This window comes from Amblyomma mixtum, chromosome 4 (assembly GCF_055824585.1).
Source record: "Amblyomma mixtum isolate Tamu chromosome 4, ASM5582458v1, whole genome shotgun sequence".
NCBI lineage: Eukaryota > Metazoa > Arthropoda > Arachnida > Ixodida > Ixodidae > Amblyomma > Amblyomma mixtum.
The window spans coordinates 132,852,298-132,876,927 of record NC_143015.1 but is presented as its reverse complement, the minus strand read 5'-3'; the positions used below and the strand labels follow the sequence as shown (position 1 = coordinate 132,876,927).

General features: G+C 44.0%; 1 protein-coding gene across 1 annotated transcript; it reads left to right on the top strand.

Annotated features, from left to right (window-relative positions):
- The first annotated feature begins 113 nt into the window (after window positions 1-113).
- Window positions 114-24,620, top strand: Tif-IA (RNA polymerase I-specific transcription initiation factor RRN3 homolog Tif-IA). The gene is made up of 13 exons (XM_089588045.1): window positions 114-496; window positions 1,298-1,387; window positions 1,518-1,650; window positions 2,515-2,602; window positions 3,766-3,934; window positions 4,928-5,014; window positions 6,082-6,193; window positions 8,254-8,396; window positions 9,837-9,970; window positions 11,636-11,820; window positions 14,014-14,272; window positions 22,936-23,017; window positions 24,231-24,620. Exons 1-13 carry the CDS (start codon window positions 314-316, stop codon window positions 24,348-24,350), a joined length of 1,785 nt encoding a protein of 594 aa, XP_089444171.1. The 5' UTR covers window positions 114-313; the 3' UTR covers window positions 24,351-24,620.
- The last annotated feature ends 10 nt before the right edge of the window (window positions 24,621-24,630 follow it).

Here is a 24,630-nt window from a genome sequence, read left to right as displayed (position 1 = left end):
ATTTGTTTATCAATAATAAGTTCATCATAGTTTTCTGTTTTGCTAAGCCTGTTTACGGAGCCAATAAATAGCGTTCCAGTCGCTGCCAAGTCAATCGCAAATCGATCAAAGCCAGTCTGGTTACCGCTTTTTGTGGGATCTTGCATGCATGTCATGTCACGGCGTGGTGTTGCGATTCGTTGTGGTTCGAAGTCGTGCGAAAACAATCTTGTTTCGACAAAGCGGTTCAGTAATACGTGAGGGTAGAATACTAGCCTTCAACCTGCGCGTCGCTTGTCACTGGTCGCGACTGGCCTAAAGTGCCCGCGTAGTCATGTCTGCGCCTTCGATATTGAAGAAACGTGGTTCCTCGGCGGCTTCGACCACTGAGGCCCGTGTTGGCTTCAAGTTGCCCACCGCCGACGAGGTCGACGTACAGGGTGCTTTTAAAGGGGCCAACGTCATGGACGGCAACTACAGACAGCTGGTCACCGTTCTCAAGTCGGCTGACACCGACGTGAGTTGCATGGCGACTTGCCTGGACGTGGTTACGGCTGCTAGGCCGCAGTGTGATTACTTTTAGTGCAGCCTTGAAACACTGCTTGTCGGCTGATCGATAGTCGTGCTGTCTTGGTTCTTGTTCAGCATTCGACAATTTCTGTGAGAAAATTTTGATTAACCAGTTCCAACTTCCAGATAAACTCGGTCAAGTTTTGGCGGTTTCGTTGCTGACTTTGCTGATGTTGACACTTTTTCTCCCCGGAAAATTTTTTACAATATATGAGAGGCCAAGGAGACGCAAGCATTGTTCACACGTAGAATTTACACTGCTATCTCAGTCCTTCCCACTGAACGCTGAGCTAATGTAAGCTTTACTGAGTACTGGGTCGGGTGCATGGTATTTCATTCATTTCGTGGTTGTAGTTTCTTTGCACACGGTGGAAGCGTTATTGAGGAGGACGTGCGTCAGTCAGCAAAAAAAGTCCTACTATTCCTGAAACAGAACAAGCCGACACTTCGATGAAATCGCTCATAATGAAAACTTGTTGCATTAACGTTGCAGCTTTTGCCGGCATTTCAGTGTCTTAAAGCAACGCAAAGGACGCGTACAGTACAATGACGCAAGGGGACACACAGGGCGCCGACATTCAATTGTGTTGCAGAAATTTATGCAAATTTCAGTATGTTGTTGCTGTGTGCGGTTATTCATATTTGATGCTGGTTTAGCTTCGGGTCGCGTGTTCGTGTTGCCGATTGGCGTGAAGTGATTGTCTTTGCTTGTTATTACTTCACTATTGCTTTTTTTTTGTTACTTTAGGATGATGCATTGGTCAGGCTACTAAAGCGCATCAAGAATTGCGCTTCACTGATCGAGAGGCACAACGACGAAGTGTTGGAGTGTGTCTTGGTAAGTGCTGACAAATTGACAGGTGAATGTTATTTGAATCTGCACGTTATATAGTGCATACAAGTTGTAATCTACAGTTCTGTCTCCATTGTTTACCGTAAGCATGTTCTTTCATCTTTCTTTTTCTTAGAAAATTGACCTGCTGAAGAGGAATGTTCATGTCATCGATGCATTCGCACAGTTGGCCTGTGATATGGTCTACATTCATCCTGTGTTTCTACGGAACGTCTTTGTAACTCTTATTAACACCTTCATGTCTCCAGGTTTGTGCAAACATTCCAGGTCCTCCTTCTAACTTTTTCTAACTAGTAGTGTAGTGAGTATTCATTCACTAATTACAGCTCAGATCGATAACTCTGCCTGCCACACCAGGGCAGTGCAGCTTGTCGCCAGCTAGGAGCGAAGTGTTAAAAGGCATATTATATGGCAATGCTTATATTCGTTTAAACCGATGAATATAATATATTAAGTTTGTATATAAAGCTTTGGCTGTCAGCATCATTTTCTTCTCATTGGTAATCAGAGACATATTTACCTTGTGTGTACATATCTGGGTGTATTTATATGAAGTTACATTTATATTTCTGGTGTAAGAGATGGGTAGGTGGCTAAAAGTCTAATAAAAGGATAAAAGGCTGATGGGCTAATAAAAGAAAATAAAAGCAAATGTATGGTCCAGTGTTTAGGGGAATCCCCCAAGGTGGAGTATATTGGTAATAAGGTAGTAATTACTCATTGACATCCTTCCAAGTACAGCCATACGGCTACAAAGGAACGCTATCAGCTTCTGCAGAAACTTTGTAGGTAAAGAAAATTTCATCCTAGTCCCGAGTTTGAACCTGGGACCACCACTTCATCAGAGCAGGAAGAATTTTTGTTCACTTGCAAAGTTGTGCAAGTGAACAGTGATGTCAGTGAGTAATAACTGTCTTACTACAAAGTGCTTTTATGTTGCTTGCTTTTTCAAAGGCTGCTTTACATGAAAGAAAACTTAATTCATTCTTGTGATTTGTAGTAGTTTTTTTTTGTATTTGTAACTATTTGATATACACTTGGGGCCATTCAGCTGTTCATTTTCTTTTTGTGCATGCTTTGTGAAAAGCTTGTTTGTGGTTTGACTCTCACAGATGCCACCTCAAAAGAAACGCCACAGCGAGAGGAAAAATTGGAAAGGCTTCACGAGCTGTTCAAGCAGCTTTTCAAGCTGGTTCCAACGTGAGTCCCAACAAATTGCCTTTTTACTTTTACAGGTATCTACTGAGGTGTAAGGAAATAAGAAATGACCTAATGTCTTGTTTGTTCAAAGCAAGCTGTCGTGAAGTCCAGTAATAATGTTTGTGCTTTGTGCTGCAAGTAGATGACTCGGCGGGCAGTCTTTTGCACTCATGGCATAGTTGTTTGGCTGTATTAATGCTCACACTGAATGTGCCTACTATAGCTGTCTTGTGTTATTTGCTTTTCTATGCAATTAATGACCATGTTTATCCGTGGTAACGGGCGTAGAATGAAGCAGAGTTCAGATTCCATGGGGTTGAAATCCTTTTTACAAAACAGTCTTTCGCCAATGCATCTATTTTCATTTAACCTGTTTTTTTTTTCCTTTTTTGTTGTTGTTGTGATGGCCGAAAGTTAGCCGAAAGCTGAGTAAATGATTTGTAAAAATAAACAGGAACAGCGATTTCAAGAGATTATATTATTAACTTATCATTATGATCTTCTCTTACATATAGTCAGTTTTCTTTTTTGTATTTTTGTTGTTCCTTCATTTATGGTCCTCCTTTTTTTGTCAGTTTGTGGTGATATGGTGGATAGCTACGGATTGCTTTCAACCATCTGGGCTTCTTTAATGTGTCCTGGAAAGTGCACAGCCTGTGGGTATTTTCGCATTTCACCTCCATCCAAATGTAGCCATGATGGCTGGGATTTGAGCGTGCGACATTGGGCTCAGCAGCTGAATGCCGTAGCCACTGTGACGGGTCTTACAGCGACAGCTGTTGAGGACACATCTTCCATTTCTGTGACGTTGGCGTAACACGATAGACAGAGAAAAGGATAGTGGCGCCCTCTGTGGACAGCAGCGCAAACTATAGAGCTTTGCACCATTTGCTGCATGGCATAGTCCGAGTGGTCATGCAGGCAGCTGTAGCTTAATCTCAGATTACATAGTGAATGTTTCTTTTTTTTTCTTCAGTTTTTTTTTTCAAACCACATTCCTTTTATGTCACCTTCTACAGATTCTCGCGGAGTCAATTGGGAAAAATATCCAGTTGTCTAACGCTTCAGGCCTGTTGTCGTGTTCGTTTCATGTGCCATCCCTTGCGCTTTTGGTGCACCTCGGACTGTTTCAGTTGAGCATCGGTCTTGTCCGATGTGTGCAGGGCTCCCGCTCGTCTGGTGGAGGTCCTGGCTGAGGTGTTTCCCTACATGAAGCGGGACGGCTCCCAACAGGCCTCCCTGGTCGGACACATGCTCCGCATGACCTCCTACATTCCGGATCACCGGCTGGAGCTGCTGCAGCTGCTGGCACACAGGGCGCTGCAAGTTGACGTAGGCTGCTTTTGAGTATTGCTTTTTTAATTGTTCTTCGACGGCGTTTTTTTCAACCATTCAACCATCCATATCACCAAAACAAAGTGCCGCCCTTGCACAAATGTATAAGGGGAACTACATCATGTGTGGAGGGGGTATGCGTCCTATATTCTGAGTCAGCTTTTTTCTTGCCTGCGAGAGTGCTATGGGGGGGGGTTGACATACAGGCGGCAACATACAGTGAATGTTGCTTGTTTTAAGGCAACAGCCTTAAAACAAGATAGGAGAAAACATATAGGAGAAACGTATAAAAAAAGATAGGAGAAAACGTATGGTTGCTTCAGATAGAGGAGGGAAAAATGAACCTAGAAGCCAAGTTTGATGACTGTATGTTAATTAGTTAATTATAGCAAAGAATGTCAAAATTGCGTCGAAATAACGCAGACGTCAATATAGCCACGGGAACGGTGTGACGTCACATCCACCGGAAGTCGTCACAGCATAGTGAAAATTGTCAAAGAATGGCCGGAAAAATGCCAGATTTGTGTCAAATTAGATGGAAAAATGTGCAGTTAAGCATAATTAACAATTAAGATCCCCGAAAGATGTATAATTTGGGTATCGATATAGCCACGGGAACGGTGTGACGTTACATCCACCGGAAGTTGTCACGGCATGGTGTCCTCGGCTTTTGCCTCTCATCAATTTAGCTGCCAAAGTGTCCTCGCAATTTTTTTTACTTTTGTGCAATTTTTTCAGGATGTACTTGCGAAAGCTCGGCATAATTTAATAAGTAAGTTTAATAAGGCATAAGTCTTAATTTAAAGAAAAAAAGTGCTGCAAATTAGGCAAGTGAATACGGTATATGCATTACAGTAAAACAAGCTAGTGGCTAGGCATTATATACAAAACTTTAAACTTTGGGGTTGTATTTGTTTTCTTTTAACTTCTAGTTTTTGCTGCAGTGTGAGCATTGATCTGCTGCTCGTCATTTTTGGATGCCCATTTCAGCTGCATTGTCCCAAAGATGAGATCATGGATGCTGAGGACGAAGAAGGGGAGGATGATGCCATGGAGGAGGGCGACATCTTTGAAATGGCAAGCGAAACAATCCTCTATTTGTACAGTTGCAGGAGCCGCGGTTCACAAAATTGTGAGCAAATTGCTTGATTCCATGTTACTTAAACTTGGAAGCCAGTTCAGAAACAAGTTCAGGCAAGAATGAAAATGTCTTCCTGTCATGCTGAGTTGTGTTCCATCTCTATTTATCATTCATGTTTAATTTTTACTCACGAAATAAGAGCCCTTGTAATCTTCAAGCTTGTTTTTTTGGCCAAGTTCATTGCAAAATTAAGTATATACTGCTAGGCCGAACTTGTGATGAGACTGAGGTGTGGAATACCTTACCTGAGCATCAGACAGGACCTTGGCCACGGTCTCAATTAAAGGGATCCTGAAATAATTTTGATGGTCATATTATAAAGCGAAAAACCTGTAGAGGTGGTCTCTTTGTAAGTATTTAGGTCAAATTTAAAAGCTTTGCGTGGGCCCTATATAATTTACAAATGATCTTAAAAATTGCAGCTCACAGTTGATTAGGGCGATGGCTCACTGTGTGCTCTTAGCCGCTCCCAATGTAAATAGGGAATCAAATAAATGTAGATAGGGAATCAATCAAATGAAAGGTGTAAATATAGGGAATCGGGGCGAGCCTTCTTATTGGATGTGCCCAACTGATGTGGGTGGGATGGGGTTGATCGGGGTGCTGTCCCGACCTGTTTCCTTTTTTTCTTTTCTGGCACATCTGTTTATGTATGTGTTGAGGGGGAACATAGGGCCATCGTTTTTAATTGCCGATATCCTCAGTGTTAATGAAGCTAGCTTAAAAATTTCTGCGGCGTAGTAGCCCTTCATGGAATACCGATCGCTCGTGTGCTTCTCCTAATCGCAGTAATTATCGTTTCATGGTCCCTTTAAGCGAATTTCTAAATTACGGGGGGGGGGGGGGGGGGGGGGGGTAGAAGGGTAGAATTAACAAGGTTTTACTGTAATCACTTTTCTTTTTAGCTCGTATCATTTGTACTGCTGTAGTTGTGGGGCCACATGTATCTAGTGCTCGTCACTCGAAGCGTGTAATTGCGGTGCTTGTTTTGGTTTTGCTGCAGGAGAAAATGTGTGAGTCCAGTGCTGACCGCATGCAGCATGCTCTTGCCGACATTCTGGACAAGGTTCTCAACGAGTTCTACCTCTACTTCCAGCTACACTGCAACGTCAGAGGTACGACGGATGGTCGGGCTGGGAAACAGTCCCTGACCCAGTACCTGTCTTTTAAATTCTTTTCCTTCGTAGGCATGTTGCGTTAGCCCACCATTAATTTTTGTTTAAGGGGGGACATGGGTCTTAGATCATTTTTTTTATTTACAGACCAAATGCAATGAAACTGCACAGACTTATTCAGTTTTTTCTGCTCATTTCAAATATGCAATTTGTTTATTTCTAGGCCAATTAGTTCCTGAGATATTAATATATATCATGCCACTGTCTGCTGAAAGAATAGAAAAAAAAAATGGGCCACCAGAAATTTAATTTTAATATGTGGGCAGATACTACAATGTGTGAGGAATGCAACGCTGGAAGCAGTTTTCAGTTTTTTGTCCGTGTGGACAAATGGGATTAATAGTTAGTTTCATGTGTGTCATGTTTTCTGGCACTGTATGTCTGGTCAACTCACTTGAAAACTAACTATTAAGCCCATTTGTCCACACGGACAAAAAACTGAAAACTGCTTCCAGCGTTCCATTCCTCACACATTGTAGTATCTACCCACATATTAAAATTAAATTTCTGGTGGCCCATTTCTTTTCTATTGTTTGAGCAGACAATGGCATGATATATATTAATATCTCAGGAACTAATCGGTCTAGAACTAAACAAATTGCATATTTGAAATCAGCAGAAGAAACTGAATAAGTCTGTGCAGTTTTATTGCATTTGGTGTGTAAATAAAAAAAAATGCTCTAAGACCCATGTCCCCCCTTAAAGCTGTTTCTTTATTCATTGACTCAAAATGTAAAGTGTGACTCTGTGGCTTCGAGACCGCTTGGTGACCGCTGCAGGCTGAATTTCAGTATTCCTGAATGTTTCTTGTGTGTTGGCTTTTGGCCTTTAAAGTTCAAATGTCCCGTTTCTATGGGGACCCGTGAGCTGAGGAATAATATTGTTTAGGTTCAGTTCAGTTCACCTTATTACCATTCATTTGAAGCTTCTGGGTGGCGTGCACTGCTTTTTGGCTAGCTAGAAGTGGCCAAATGGGTACCTTTATTTGAATACATTCCTCACACAAAACACGTGTTGGTGACCTTCGTTTCGTTGGAAAAAAGAAAATGAATATGACAATGCGCTGTCACCTGTATAATTGTCGCGACAGCAGGCAGGGCAGAAGCTCGTAAGTGCAGACGTTCTGTCACCATAGAAACCTGTACCGTAGGATGCAATAAGTGACACTACGGTGTTTGCAACGTGCACACTTTGTAGTTGTCGGAATTGGAGTGGCCGTGGCAGTCCACGGGACACCATTTAAATGTGACTTGAAACTTTCCAGGTAATACATGTGGTCTTAACCTGATCTACCACGCACTATTTGGTCACATCGCCTCGTGTGGTGAACAGAAAACTATACGGCTGCTTACCAATAGTGATAAACGAGAACACTGATTAAAAGAATATTGGTTTGGTTTCGTTTATTGGGGTTTAATGTCCCAAAGCAACTCAGGCTATGAGGGACGCCGTAGTGGAGGGCTCCGGAAATTTCGACCACCTGGGGTTCTTTAACGTGCACTGATATCGCACAGTACACGGGCCTCTAGAATTTCACCTTCATTGAAATTCAGCTGCCGCGGCCGGGATTGAACCCGTGTCTTTCGGGTCAGCAGCCGAGCGCCGTAACCACTGAGCCACCGCGGCGGGTCTGATTAAAAGAATAATCATGCCGAAAGTTTTGCTTCAGTGTGTAAGGTTCCGCCTTTGAGTGTAACTTTCAGCTTTTGGCGTAAGCTTGGTACTTTGGTGTAAACTTGACACTAAACTCGATAAAAAATAGCGAAAGGTGTTGTCAGGTTGGGGCTTTGAAAATGCTGGTGTGTCCAACTTCTGTTGATTGAGTGGTGCAATGTAAACAGGGGCAGCCACAGGCTTGTCATTTTGTAAGCCAGTGATTTTTATTGATCTTCGTTGTACAGCTCATTGGATTACCTGTTTTCTTTGAAGCTGTGGCAGTTCGTTCCTCGTGCTGTTTCTCGTGTGGCACGAGTCTGAAACGTCCTTCTCCTCCCTCCCAGACGGGGACCTGTCCAAGCTGGACTGGGAGAAGACCAAGGTGCTGTTCAGGGACTTCCTGACCATCTTCGACAAGATCATCCTGCCGACACACAAGTGCTGCCACCTGCAGTTCCTTCTCTTCTACCTGTGCAGCTTCCGGCCGGTGAGGAGTGACTGCTGTGGGGCCAGGGTTCTTTTCTTTAAATCGTTACAGTTGTCAAACTATGATTGAAATGTGGGTACTTCATGCAGCCAATTCTTCAAGGTTAAAGGTGCACTGAAGAGGATTCTGAACTTGTCTTTTTGCCGCGTGAACTCGATCTACACGTTCCTAGCATTCTTAGAAACTGCGACTTATTGCCCTGTATCACCGATTTCCCCAATTAAATCGAATTAACGTCCGGCTCCCGCCCTTTTTTTTTAATTCTGCCTCGTACGGTGGGCAGAGTCGACCAACGCGTGGAGTTCCTTTCAGCCAGCTCCGTGGAGGCTTTGCTTTCGCTTTATTTTGTTTTTTAGGTTTCCATGAATAAATAGTTTCATTCGCAGATAATATAGCCGCAAAATAAGCCCGCAGAAATAAAAATACGCGCGGACTATTTGCTACTACGGACTACTACGTATTACTCCGCCGATGGCAGAGCAGCAAGCCGCCACGGGACTGGCTGAAAGGAACTCCACTCGTTGGTCGACTCCGCCCACCGTACGAGGCAGAATTAAAAAAAAAGGGCGGGAGCCAGACGTTAATTCGATTTAATTTGGGAAATCGGCCACACAGGGCAATAAGTCGCAGTTTCTAAGAATGCTAGGAACGTGCAGATCGAGTTCCCGCGGCAAAAAGACGAGTTCAGATTCCTCTTCAGTGCACCTTTAAGAGTGGTGTACCACCCAGAAAGCTTAGCAGTAAACTATTAGTATGACTTGGCAACATGTTATTGGGGTTATTTTCCACCTTTAGAACAGCCTTGAGTAGTTAGTTTGAATTCCAAAAGGGACACCACAGTCAACCAACCTCCAAATTTTGGACCAATCGTTCTCGTAGACTATGGCTAATGCGTGCATCATTCAAGGTGTACTGGTGTATGATCCTTGTTGATGCCATCACCACGTAGAGAATTCAGAGGAACTTGTACTTGTCCGCGTGTTCACCTTCCAAGCAAGGTTGCAATGTGAAGACAAAAACGCGGTGAATGTACATTTGTGTTTGGTACAGTGGGTCGTGTACTGGGTTGGAAACAAAGTCTGAATGCATATTTGTTGCTGTATCTGCCTTGTAATTTCTTTTTACAAGGTCATAAAATTATTACTTTTTGAATTACCCTATAGCTCTTATAGTTGCATTCTTTACACGTCTCTTGTAATATCATGAATAAAGCACAGAAGACAGAATAGGTGCACGTGAGCAACTAAATGGTGGGAACTGTTCTGTATTGGAACTAGAGATGAACTTATTTCAGAAACATGAAGGCGCAGTAGTTTTTCTTGATTCATGATAAAAAACGCTGAATTTTCCAACTTTGAGCTGCCTTCTTGGGGCCTTCTTACTAGCTTGTCTAATAGGATGAACAAGTCGGCAGCAACTTCTTTTCTACCAACTCCGCAGGCAACTCTGGCAGTAGCTTTCCTGGACTACCTCTGGAAGAAAGTCCAGAACCCGGCCACATCAAGCGTCATCCGCCAGGCTTCTGCCTTCTACGTTGGGAGTTTCCTGGCCAGAGCAAAATATGTGCCCCTAAGGTGAGTGTGTGGAAACAGAAAATTCAAGCAGTGTTGTTGGTTATTCATTTTGCAATCTCGTTTTGTTTGCTGTGACATTGCATAAGGCTTCATTCATAGTTATGGATGCCATATATAATTGTTCTTTAATAAGCAGATAAGGACTAATGGTCTTACTAGGCTTGTTCGTTTTTCAACATTTTTGATGCATACTTTACAAAAACACCTGCCTCTGTCCTTGCTGCGAGGTAATGCTGTGAGCCAAACAGTGCAGTGTTCTAACTACGCATTGAAAAGAGTGGCAAAAATAGGTATTTAGGTCAAGATAGTGCTACTACTACTAGCAGATGTAATATCACGCGCATTTTTCTCAGACTTGACCCGAAAGACGCGGGTCGATCCTGGCCGTGGCGGTCACATTTCGATGGAGGCGAAATGCTAGAAATGCGTGTAGTGCGCGATGTCAGTGCACATTAAAGAACCCCAGGTGGTTGAAATTATCCGGAGCCCTTCACTACGGCGTCCCTCATAGCCAGAGTTGCTTTGCGACGTTAAACTCTATAAGCTATTTTTCTCGAACTGTGTCTTACATCTAAGCTGTTTTTATTACACCTTTGGAAATTACAGCAGATTCCAATCTTGTGAGTGCCTTGTTGTTTGAGCCTCTTTCATGGCGCTCAATGTACAATTATCAGTGTGTACCGTGGTGCCTTGGTGGCTTTGGTGTTCCGCTGCTGATCCCAAGGTTGCGGGAGCGATTCCTGGCCTCGACCGCATTTCAATGGTAGCAAAGTGTGAAAATACTCCAGTCTGCTGTGCGGTATCTGTGCATACTTAAGAACTCCAGGTGGTTGAAATTAATTCAAGAACCCTCCTCTACGGCGTTTCTCACAGCCCCTGTGCAGCTTTGGGATGTTAAACCTGACGTACCATGCAAGTCCGTCGTTGCGTATTTTTGCGGTTTATTTATTTATTTATACAAGTATCTGCAGCACCTCAAGGGCGTTATTGCAGGGGGGGGACAGTAGAAGGAAAATGAACATGTGAAAAAAACTTAAAACAGCTAAGCACAGTTGGTAAAAGCAAGAAGGTAACAAAATAAGTAACAGCGATAAGTCGTCTCGACGGCAAATGGTCTTCAGGGCACCGCGGTGCAAAATTCATTATACAGAAATGGGAAGGGTACACTATCGCATGAAGCGCAATGCCAGCCAAAAGGTATGAAGTAAATGGGATGATATTAATCTACGGCAGACTGCATGACAATAAAGACAAACTCTGAACACGTTTTACATTCACCAATGCTCTTGGGAAGCCTATTCTAGTGTGCGGAAGCATGCGGAAAAAATTAATTACGGTAGACATCAGTACGACAGTGCGTTCAAAGAACGTTCAACTTGTGATCACATTGTTTAGAGATGAAGTGGTTATGGAAACTGGTTAGGCTGCACCCGTTTATGCCTGGACAGAGTTGGATGTTGATGTATGCCAATTATTCCGGTGTGCGGAAGCATGCGGAAAAAATGAATTACGGTAGACATCAGTACGACAGCGCGTTCAAAGAACTTTCAGCTTGTGATCGCATCGTTTAGAGATGAAGTGGTTATGGAAACTGGTTAGGCTGCACCCGTTTACTATGCCTGGACAGAGTTGGATGTTGATGTGTGCCAACGGTTGTTGCTGCAGTACGGTGTGTGCCTCCCTGTCCCTCATGTGCCACTGGGCGCACAACTACGTGGCGTCCCTGAATGACGGCGGCTTCTGCCAGCCCCAGCACGATGTCCAGCGGCACGGCACCTTCTACGCCGTGTGCCAGACGGTCTTCTACGTGTTCGCCTTCCACCACAGGGGCATCGCAAGCGGCGACAAAGGTGGGGGGCCCCGTGCACTCTCATCTTGTCTCGCGCGGCTGTTAGCACACCTAGTAGCAGTGTAGTGTACCAAGCTGTCGTTTAGTGTAGGGGCTCTCAAGCTGGGTTCTGCGGAACCCTTTGGTTCCCTGGAGTGCCTTTTGGGTCTTCCGAGCACCTGAATCTACTCATGCCTCAAACCCCCTCCTTCTCTCTTCAGTCCGCTGCGGTGGCTCAGTGGTTATGGCACTCGGCTGTGGACCCGAAAGACGTGGGTTCGATCCCGGCCGCGGCGGCTGAATTTCGATGGAGGCGAAATTCTAGAGGCCCGTGTGCTGTGCGATGTCAGTGCACGTTAAAGAACCCCAGGTGGTCAAAATTTCCGGAGGCCTCCACTACGGCATCCCTCATAGCCCGAGTTGCTTTGGGACGTTAAGCCCCAATAAACCAAACCAAACCAAACCTTCTCTCTTCATCATCATCATCAGCCTGACTACACCCACTGCAGGGCAAAGGCCTTTCCCATGTCCCTCTCCCTGTCCTCTTAGGCATTTAATATTTTGGGGATTGACCATGCTGTTTCACTGGGCAGCTAGTCATTGACTTAATTTCGGCATTCTTCTTTTTCTTTTTGTTTTGCATGTATATTAGGCAGAAAGGGATAGAAGCCAAAACATGTGGTGTTCCTCAAGGTTAAAAAGATGCAGAACTTATAAAAGCATTGGTGTTCATTTTCAGCATCTTTGATTACAGTAAAACCCTGTTGATTCAGATTTTATGGGACCATAGAAAATGTCCAAATTAACTTCATGTTGAATTATTGGGGGAACCAGTAAGAAAAGGTAACAAAGTGTCTCACATGAACCTACGTTTATTTCTTGCAAAGGCCTGTGATCGTCGATTGCTTCGTGCGGGAGATTTGCGTGGTGATAGCTGTCTTTTTTGCAGTTCCGCCAAATGGGGCAGTGGTGCAGTGTGCGCGTGCTTTCGGACGAACCAATGCATAAGTCCCCTATGTCACTGAGGACATAAATAGTTCTCTCCCCCCCCCCACACACATTCCATGAAAAGAGAAAAAAGCACACCCGTTGTTCCACGCACATGACAGAATACTGAACGATTTCAGGTTCTGCGGCAGCACGCTCCTTGACGTGCACACAATGAAAATGGATACAAGAAAATTGTGAAAATAGAAGAAACGGAAAATATGGTATCGTCTAGACTGATGATCATAGTGATGAGTGGCGCCTTTTTGGTTGGACACTAGCGCCACTCGGGTTAAAGTGGCCAGGCTTCTGAGTCGCTCAATCACCATCATCAACAAATTTCCAGATCCGCCAGAGGTCCGAAGTAACCAGAGTGCAGCCAAATTACTCTACATTAAGGGGGGGACGAGGGTTTAAAACTAACTTTTTTATTTATGGCCAGAATGTCATGAAATTTTGCACACAGATGTATTTTTCTCTTCTGATGCCAAATATGTAATCATAATTGAGCTGGTGGTCTTAAATCTTACAAAGTCTAGTATGTAATTAGGTAATTTCTTACGCAGCTTTAATGAACTTCGTCATTGCATTTTGTTGCTTTTATTTACATGAATTGGTGGCCAGAGAGTTCCCATACCCGGTGGCATTCTTTGTTTTTCTCTACTGACATGTCATCGTGATATACTATGTCTAGAGTAAAAGGTCACCGTATTTGACACTGCAGCTCGTTAAGCTAATTGTAAATTACTATTTATACATGGCCTAAACAAATGTAGTAAGAATGTCATCGGGTATGGCAATTTGCTGGCTATCAATTCATGTAATTAAAAGCAACAAAATGCAATGAGAAAGTTCATTAAAGCTGCGTAAGAAATTACCTAATTACACTCTAGAATTTAAGATAACTTTTTATCTAAGATCACCAGCTCAATTATGACTACGTTTTTGGAATAAGAAGAGAAAAATACATCTGTGAGCAAAATTTCGTGAGATTTGAGCCACAAATAAAAAGGTCAGTTTTAAGACCTTCGTCCCCCCTTTTAACGTCAGTTTCATACCACAGAATAACATGAAAGGTCGTCGAGACCAGACAGGGTGTCTGAATTATCCAGTTTTCCAAAGTAAAGGGGGTCGAATTAACGAGGCTTTGCTGTATTACATCCCGGATGTACTCCTGCCACCCGTAGTTCCCGTTTGCCGAAGGCGGCTGTCATACTGTGCTGTGCAGGCCTTCAGTATCTGCGCGACCTCAACCTGGAGGGCCTGGTGATGTGCCCGCTGAACCCCCTGAAGTCGTGCCTGCCGGCAGTGGTGAAGCAGTTTGCCTCGATAGCACGCCACTACCAGCTTGTCTACTGCTACAGTGTCATCGAGCGCAACCAGCGCCTCGCCCTGCCTACGGCCAGCTGCGATGACGACGGCGTGCACGGGGGGGGAGACGTTGTCCTGGACGCCTTCTTCCCTTTCGACCCGTACCTGCTCAAGCGGTGAGGAACGGTGAAACTTGGTCAGTCACCAAGACACTCCTGAGGTCATTGTTTTGAATTTGAAAAGAAAAAGCACAGAAATGGGGTGATCGGTTCTTAAATGGTGCTTGCTCTATAAAATTACATACTGCCACCTACCACTAAACCTACTACCACCTACTACTAAATTTATTTATTTATTTATTTATTTATTTATTCAAATACCCTAAAGGTCCACGGGGCCATTACATAGGGGGGGACAAATCAGAGCACAATTTTCCAAGGCAAAAAAGCACTTTCGGTGGTTAATACATCATGTTGAGAAAGAACATAACAATGTAAAAACTGTTACAAAAAAATGCACAAATAACAAAGAAAGAGAACGTACTAGTTTGCTAGTAAGTGATATAAAAGCAAATCTGGTTACTGAATGCGCTGGGATTCCAGATATGTTAGCAATTCCGGCTGAAATAAAGAAAACTGGGTTATGGTAGCGATACTGGAGGGCAACTCATTCCATTATTTTATTGACAAGGTTAAAGGCGAATTTTTGTACTTCTACTAATACGTACTACTAAACCTACTACTACCCACTACTAATTCTACTAAACCTACTACAGTAAAAGCTCGTTAATTCGACACTGACGGGACCGCGAAAAATTGTCGAATTATCGAATGAACAGCAAAAAAACAATGTTTGCCGCAACCTTTATTTGGCAAAGAAATCTGTTATCGTTGCCTGCTTTTTCGAGCGAATTTGAACGACTACGATAGCTCTTAACAGCTGCCAGGTGCTGCGCGGCACACGCACCGTCAGGGATTTTTTCACATTAGTCCTCCCGCACGGACAAGGCTTCTGCGGCTTCTTTCACTGTGCACTTCGGCATTTGGGGCAACTGCTCACAATCGTCACCTTCCAACGAATCGAATCGTCGTTGTCAGCGCCTGTCACTTATATTATTGCATCCTCGGTCAGCTGACAGGACACAAAGGCGAGGCGTGTGCCTGTGCGCTGCCCACACGAAAGCAGCGCGGGGAGGAGGTGAAGCGAGCGCGGCTTCTGCCGCTTATCTGTTCTTTCAGCCAGCGTCCGATTCGCGGGTGCTGCTGCCATGCTCGTCTTATCTTTTCTCTTTATCTTATCTTTTCTCTTTATCTTATCTTTTCTCTTTATCTTATCTTTTCTCTTTATCTTATCTTTTCTCTTTATCTTTCCTCTGATCTTCTAACTCTCCTCTATCTGCACTAGGCAGCAGGTGGTTGCTCGGCTGAGCCAGTAGGCAGGCCCCTGCAATTTCCTTTCACCCTTCTCTCAGTCGCAACAAAACAGCAACAGCAAGCAGCCCAATAAACACGCTGACAAGGCGCGCAATTACCAAAAAAGGCGCTGCCTTATGGTTAAACAACCGGGATCGTAGCAGCAAGAACACGTGGAAACGACGACACACGACACCAACACGACACCAACACGACTGCTGCGAAGCACAAAAAAAAAAGACGCCAGCCGCTTCGGCCGCCGCTAACCTCGCTTCCCTCGCCCTTGCTCACGCTGCTGACTGCGATCACCATACAGATGGCCTATCAGGCGTACAGTAGCCCCGCTCGTGGCAGTGTTTTTTTCTTTTTGCTCTCGGCACACCGGCTTGGCAGGCTGCGGAGTGAAGTCGAATTAACCGACGCACGGCAAAATTTGGTCGAATTAACGAGAGTTTCGCCCCATAGACTCCTATGTATAATTGTAGGGACCTCGCGTGCGCGTCGAATTATCCGATTTTCCAAATTAACGGGGGTCGAATTAACGAGCTTTCACTGTACTACCTACTACTAAATCTACTAATACCTACTACTAAATATACTACTACCTTACTACATACTCCCCGCAGGGAGGCGTCTGCAGCATGCAGACGTTGGTGAGTGGCGACACCACGGGGTTAACCCGAGCATCCGCAGGGACATCCCCTCAGGGGGATGATGGTGAACAATGCGTCACCACGGACCCGAGCATCCGCGCTTAGCCGTGCGTGGCATCGCCGTGTCCGGGGAAAAGGGAATCCTGGTGGTTGAGCCGATGCCGAGCGTTTGGACCCTTAAGGCCCCTCGGCGAAGGCAACACACCACTTTGGCCCCAGCTTCCTGTAGACGGCACCTCCGGCCTGACCCGACCGGGGGAAATCGGCAGTCGCCTTTTCCTATCCTCCCCTCTATCTTTCACTTTACTATCTCCTTTCTTACAACTCTCCTGTATCCTCCTCTTTTCTTCGTTTTTTCCTCTTTTTCCTGGCGGCGAGGGTTAACCGTGTGTGACCAACTACCCTGAGTTGAGTCATATTAGGTTATAGTTAAGGTGTACAGCTGGCGTGGGCAGGACTTTCTTTCAAGTTCCTGTCGCGTCCCCTTGTTGGGCTCCATGGTGGGTGGCTGGCACCATGACCGAAAAACATCAATTTTTTATGGCTCCCCCCCTTTCCAAACCTGATCGCTCTCTTAAAAGAGTGCGGAACGAAGCAGAGTACTTTTTTTCCAAAAAGAAACCAACATTCGCCAAATTCCATGTCGTCCACAGTGAAGTGCAAGATAAACAGGCCAGAATTCTATCCCCCTTCATCGTATCGAAATGCTTAACAGAAGCTTTGGGCCCCGGCTACAAAGTATCAAAAATGGCCAGCGGCGATCTATTGCTGGAACTCCGAGATAATGTTCAAACTTCCAAACTCGCAAACATAGTGTGTATGGGGGAGACACCTGTCTCCATCACAGCACACCGATCCCTCAACACTGTCCGTGGCGTCATCTCCGAAAATGATTTTCTACATCTCACAGAAAAAGAAATGCTGGAAGGCCTTTCCGATCAAAACGTCATTGATGTGTACCGAATCAAAATCCGCAAGGACAACAAAGATGTAGATACCAAACACCTGGTCCTGACTTTCAACACATGCACATTGCCAGAAACCATCGACGTTGGATACCTCAAAGTAAATGTTAGACACTATATCCCTAACCCCCGAAGGTGCTTTAATTGTCAACGGTTTGGACACGGATCACAGAGTTGCCGAGGCCGCAAAACTTGCGCGAAATGCGCGTCAAAGGACCACCATTCTGAGGAATGTGACGCAGCTCTACGCTGCGCTAACTGTGAAGGCGACCATGCTGCGTACTCCAGGGCATGTCCGTCCTGGAAGAAGGAAAAGGAAATAATCACCATAAAAACAAAGGAGAATATATCATTTCGAGAAGCAAGAAAGCGATTCGCAGTCACAAACACTTTCTCTTTCACAGCGAAACCAAACTTCGCTGATGTGGTGCGCAGGGGCGTAGCACCACACAGCACTCCTGCACCTGCCGCGGCCACTTCCACCGCGCCTGTGGCAGTGCCACCCACGCCCCAGGCAGAGACAGCGAAAGCTGCTCTGCCAACCCCAAAGCAGGGAATGCCGGCCCATGGGCCAGCATCCCGCAGGACTTCCCCCCGTCGGGGGAGGCCTGAACCCCACACGCCCGCGGCTTCACCGCGGTCTTCCAGCACCTCTGACGAGGTGATGGATCTAACCCCCAGCCCGCCTGCTTTACAGCGGCGGAACAGCTCTCTTGAGCGGAAGAAGGACAGGGCCCTCATAACGGGCCCAGAAAATAAGTAAACACTTTATTGTCCCTACCCCAAACATAAACATGGCTTTTCTAGTTCAGTGGAACTGTAGAGGATTGTTCAGAAATTACGATGACATAAAAAACATTTTAGGGTCAATGTCACCCGTAGCCTTATGTCTCCAGGAAACCAATCTAGGTCCACAACATATAAACATCCTGAAGCATTATAAAACTTTTAGACGAGATCGTGAGCAGGCAAATAGACTCTCGGGAGGCGTCGCGATTGTCGTACAAAGCGGCGTCCCTGCTCAAGAGATCAGACTCACAACAAAACTGGAGGCAGTTGCGGTCAGCATTGTCAGCTACAAAACTATAACTATCTGTTCTGTATATCTTCCTCCACATATAACATTAACAGTCCGTGACCTACAAGAACTCTGTAATGAACTGCCAGAACCATATCTAGTAGTCGGGGATTTTAACGCTCACTCCCCTTTTTGGGGAAGCGAACGCTGCGACTCTAGAGGCCAAACAATCGAAGATTTTATACTTTCGAATAATGTCTGTCTTTTAAATACGGGAAAAGCCACATATTGCTGCCCAAGCTCAGCAAAAATGAGCTCTCTCGATTTAGCCTTCACATCACCATTACTTTTTAACGATTTTAAATGGGATGTTTTAAATGACCCCATGGGCAGCGATCACTTACCTACCGTCATCAGGCTCTCATCATCCACTCCAATCATCCCCACAAGGCCACGGCGCTGGAAAATTCAGCTTGCCGACTGGTCACTCTTTACAAAAAGTGCCACTCTGGAAAAGGAATTTTGTGAAGACCTTAGCACAGATGAAATTAATCAGAAGTTTACTGAATGCATAATATCGGCCGCAACACTCGCTATACCACAAACAACAGGACTTGCACAAAAGAAACACAAAGTGTGGTGGACAAAAGAATGCACATTAGCAAAAAAACAACAAAACAAAGCCTGGAGCGCTCTGCGTCGATATCCCACTGCAGAGAACTTACTTACCTTTAAGAAGGCAAAAGCCAGAGCGCGGTATGTCCGAAGAAATGCAGAAAAAACCTCTTGGCAGAAATATGTCTCCTCAATAAACAGCTCAACAACATCAAAGAAAATGTGGGAAAAAGTGCGTAAATTTACTGGTGACCATACCCCTTTCACACTTCCTCTCTTGACAGCACCCGGGACACAAACATCTTTAGAAGAACAGGCCAACATACTGGGCGAGCATTTTGCTGAGATCTCAAGCTCATCCAACTACACAAGCACATTTCAAAAACACAAAGCAATAGCTGAAAAACAAAAATTTCCATCTGGAGCAGGTGTTCATGAGGATTACAACCAGCCTCTCACACTACAAGAAATAAATAAGGTATTATCTTCTGGAAAAAAGACAGCACCAGGACCAGACAACGTGCATTACGCTATGCTTGCACATCTCTCCGAGGCTGCTGTAGAGGCACTGTTAAAATTCTTTAATAAAATCTGGATAACTGGAAATATACCTGACGAGTGGAAAAATGCAGTCATAATACCCTTTCTCAAACCCGGAAAACCACCAACAAGTCCTAGCAGTTACAGACCAATAGCCCTCACCAGCTGCATTGCTAAATCTTTCGAAAGTGTAATAAACATTAGACTGACCTTCATACTTGAATCTCGGCAACTACTAGATAAACACCAATGTGGGTTTAAGAAAACATGCTCCACCACAGATCACCTTGTCCGCCTAGAAAACACCATCCGGGAGGCGTTCATCCACAAGCAGCACTGTATTGGGGTCTTCTTCGACCTGGAGAAGGCCTACGATACTACGTGGAAGTTCGGCATCCTCCGTGACCTAGCAGAGCTAGGTATCCGCGGCAGGATGTTGAACTGCTTGAACGACTTCCTGGCTAACCGCACATTCCGAGTCCGCCTAGGAGCAACTCTCTCCATGACTTTCACCCAAGAGAACGGCGTACCCCAGGGGTGCATTCTAAGCACGACACTCTTCATAGTAAAAATGAATTCCTTAGCTAAAGTAATACCCAAGTCCATAATGTATTCAGTTTATGTAGATGACCTACAAATAGCATGCACGTCCTCCAGCATATCAACCTGTGAGAGACAAATACAAATCACACTAAATAAACTAGGTTCTTGGGCAGACAAAAATGGATTTAAATTTTCCCCTCAAAAAACAGTAGCTGTTCTTTTCTCATTGCGACGAGGCCTACAGGTCGATCCCAGTCTATACCTGAATCACACTGCGCTACCAATTAAACAAGAACACAAATTTTTAGGCCTAACTTTCGACAAGAAACTCACATTTCTACCACACATTAACAACCTTAAAAAGAAAGCTTCTCAAGCCCTCAATGTCTTAAAAGTGCTCTCACGGAAGCGGTGGGGGTCCGATAGAGCAAGCCTTTTACAAATATATCGCTCTCTGGTGCGCTCCAAGCTGGACTACGGGTGCATAGTATATGGCTCGGCAAGAGCATCCTACTTGAAAAGATTAGACCCCATTCATAATCTTGGTCTCCGCCTATCATCTGGAGCATACAGAACATCACCAGTAGCCAGCCTATACGTTGAAACTAATGAGCCCGCTCTTGAGGACCGAAGAATCGCACTAACATGCACATACGTCTTAAAAATCCGTTCTCTTCCGAAACATCTCTGCCATCCAGTTGTCACCAAGTGCCCATCTAAAAGATTATTCATCAACAAACCACATTCTATCAGGCCATTACTACTGCGCTTTGAAGATAAATGTGAAGAGCTAACAGTACTAGATGCCCTACCGAATATTGCACAAAGGAATGAATATTTGCCACCATGGTACAGCCTGCCTTCAGTATGTGACTTCACAATGACACATTTAGACAAAAAGCAAACGCCAAACGAGTACATATTACAGGAATTCTTTGCACTACAAGAAACGTATGACACCTACATTGAATTTTATACCGATGGCTCAAAAACAGAAAGTCATGTTGGAAGTGCAGTAATCCAAGAAAAAAATAAACAGATAATGCGACTACCAGAATGCGCATCAGTTTTTACTGCTGAGTGTTATGCCATCTTCATAGCTGTAGAAAAAATAGTAAGAGAGAACATCAAAAATAGCATCATTTACACCGATTCCCTCAGTATGCTCAAAGCACTGCACTCCAGGAATGCTACTGAACCCATAATAGGAAACATCATACATAACATAGTTAAAATCACAAAACAAAAGCACAACATTAAATTCTGCTGGGTTCCTAGCCATGTTGGAATTGTAGGTAATGAGAAAGCAGATGTATGTGCTGCACAAGCCCGGAATGGCCAAATAAAGCAAGTGAACATACCGCACAGAGATTGTTTAAAGTTTATCTACAGTAAACTCAGAAATAAGTGGCAGGCAGAATGGGAAGAGCACGCAAACAACAAATTACATTCTGTTAAGCCCATTTTAGGGGAATGGCAATCGTGTAGGCATCAAGAACGTTTTACCGAAGTTATTTTATGTCGGCTCCGCATTGGACACACCCACCTCACGCACAACTTTTTGCTAACCAAACAAAACAAACCTCTCTGTGACATGTGTGGTGCTGAACTCACAGTGAACCACATTTTAATTTCATGTATAAAGCTAGAAGAGCTAAGAAAGAAATATTTTACAACATTTTACAGGGAAACCATCCCATTACACCCCATGTTACTTTTAGGTGATCGAGCACTGGTTGACATCTCATGTATTTTTAGGTTTCTCAAGGAAGCAAGCATTTTAAACAAACTCTAAGTATAGAAAGCTTCACCTTTAACAAAAACTCTAACCTTGTGTTTGGCGCATCATAGCCTCAGTTGCTTTTGCGCCATTAAAATCAATATAACTAACTAACTAACCTTACTACATACCACTAAACCTGTAAAATTGCATACGTAGCCTGTGTCTAAAATTTCTGGCGCACAGTCTTTGCCTCTGCACAGAGGCGAGGTTGTGAGTTGTAGGATTTTGAAATTAGCGGGCACATTGAACTTCAACCTAAATCTGCTGGTTTCAGGGAGGATTTATAACATTGCTTTAGCAGCACGAGTTTGTTTAGGTGCAAGAAAGTATATAACCACTCTTTCATTTCTTATCATCCTGTCGTTCTTGACGTGGAGTTTTTTTCCGTTTCTCCTGCATTTACATGGGCTTACATGGTATGAGCAAATGCTAAGGGGCAGGCATTAGACCCCATTGTCGATTTGGTGATAGAAGCCCCAGTGTGCTCTTTAATGAGTGTTGTGCATTTGACAATTAAAGACGCAAGGGGGTATGTGGGTCTTAATTTTTTTTTTATTTGTTAACATATTTTGCTGAAACTTAGCCGTGCAGGCATATCATTGGATGCTGATTTTGAATATGCATTAAGATTTCAAGTATCTCACCTGGAAGGAAATATATTGCAAAATAACATATTCTAGTTGGGTCATTTATAGTAATTTATCAGTTAAAAAAGCTTTTTTATGAATAAGCAGACATTTGCAGAGGTCCGCAGCACATCTTAAAGCTAATAAAATGCCTATAAAGTCATTTTGTTGTTCATAAATAAATAACAAAGTTCGAAGAAAAAATAATGTAGCAGTATTTAACCCACACTTGGCCTAATTGCTAATGTATTATGCTTAAAGTAAAAAGGAAAGCTTTAGCATGTGTGGGGGACCTTTGGAAATGTTTACATATTATGAAAAAGGCTTTTTTAACTGAGAAATTATCATAAAGGCCTATAAGAAATGGCCTAATTGGGATGTTATTTTGCCACAAATTCCTGTCCAGATGAGATATTAGAAATCTATATGCATATTTGAAATCAGCATTTTATGATACACCCGTGTGCCAAATTTCAACAAGTTCTGTCGAAAAATAAAAAAAAACTTGTTAAGACCCTCGTCTTCTGCCGTATAACTGTCGAGCGAGGTGCTGGAAATTGAGTCTTGCAGATCTTACAAACAATATTTCTCTGCACCATTTACAACTACTGCTGACCCTGTCATCATTTGATTATTCCACTGCACCCCCCCCCCCCCCCCCCCCCCTCTTGATTTGCACCATAGGACTGGCAAGTGGATCGAGCCACTTTACAGGAAGTTTGAGAAGACGGAGGAAGACTCGGGCGTCTTGGACGACGACCCTGAGGTTTGCATCCTGTCATCTTTGAGTGTCTTCCATGTGTACAGGTAGATTTGATTCATGAATAAGTGCCAAGCAAAGGATTCTGTAAAGGATTTCTGTTTGGGTGATTAAAGGAGACTTGTGACTGGTGGATCGTGAGCATCGTGGAGAGGGGAGCTTCGTAGATGATCTGATGTTGTCCTCGCTACATGTCTGGTGGGGCAGCATATAAAACTGAACAACAGTGCAGTCAGTAGTTGAAGAGACACTAAAGGCAAACTGAATTTGACCTTTGAAAGGCCAAGCTGTTGCCAGCACTTGTCATTTTCACAAACTGCAATGACACACCATCATTCACTTCCAAACAGTGGTCATGGAACCTTTTCAGCATTGACATCACAAGTTTGAATCGGGCAGTGGGAAAAAGAATATTGGATATTTAATATAATATTCTAATAAGGGAGTAATTACTCATTGGCATCCACCCAAGCGCAGCCATACGGCTACAAAGGAAAGCTATACAGCTTTCTCAGAAACTTCGCAGTTAAAGAAAAATTCGACCTGGTCCGGGGTTCGAACCCAGGACCACCGCTTCACCGGAGCAGTCAGTCGCTCTACCAATTGAGCGAACCGGGACGGCAAGCTTATGGTAGGGCGAGAGCGAATTGATCAATAACTCGAAGTGGGAACTGTGTTGGTCAAATGTTTTTAGGGGAATCCCCCAAGGTGGAGTAGATTTGTAATAAGGGAGTAATTACTCATTGGCATCCACCCGAATTTTTCTTTAACTACGAAGTTTCTGAGAAAGCTGTATAGCTTTCCTTTGTAGCCGTATGGCTGCGCTCGGGTGGATGTCAATGAGTAATTACTCCCTTATTACAAATCTACTCCACCTTGGGGGATTCCCCTAAAAACATTTGACCAATATAATATTCTCAGCAATGAATAACTCTTTTGGTGCCGCTCAAACCTCAAGATAGCCAGAAAGAGCCAAGGAATCAGTTTTTGCTGAAAACAAAAAAGTTCTCCCTGGTATTGTTAGTATTTACAGCTGGGCATATAATTCTGCAAATTAGGACATAGAGAAAGAAACAAGCAAAACGCAGACAGTTATTTCGTACTCTCATACTTTTTCATGCGACATAACTGAAATCAGCATGACAGCAACTAGCAGACCCTTGTGTCGCATTAATTCTTAATGCCTTCACTTATCCTCATCAATTTTTATCTTTTGCAGGACGAGGAAGATGAGCCAATGTGCAAGTCTCCCAAGTCACCGAGCTGCGTCGCTGAAATGTTCAGTTATGGCACATCACCGGGTTTCAAGCGCAGTCTATCATACGGTCACCACCGGTAGTAGAGCAGTTTATTAGGACATTAAACACATTGTAGTATTGAACAAATTTCTGACACAAGGCAAAGGGTGCATTGCAAGGCTTTTAAATTAAGGGTGGATTGAAGTAATCAACGAGCAAGTGAGCTTACAATGCACCTATGGGGGGAAAATCTCCCTTGGCCTGCATAGTGAAAACAGAGCCGATCAGTGAATCCTGCTGCGTGAATTTGGCACATTGTAACATATTCTTAAATTCGTTTTAAAGTGTAATAAAAACTGTGAATATGCTGATCTTGTTTTT

Coding starts and splice junctions, on each gene's coding strand:
- Tif-IA (XM_089588045.1), top strand. CDS start 314: ATGTCTGCGCCTTCGATATTGAAGAAACGTGGTTCCTCGGCGGCTTCG. Junction 1,388..1,517: donor AAGTGTTGGAGTGTGTCTTG/GTAAGTGCTGAC, acceptor TCTTTTTCTTAG/AAAATTGACCTGCTGAAGAG. Junction 6,194..8,253: donor GCTACACTGCAACGTCAGAG/GTACGACGGATG, acceptor CCTCCCTCCCAG/ACGGGGACCTGTCCAAGCTG.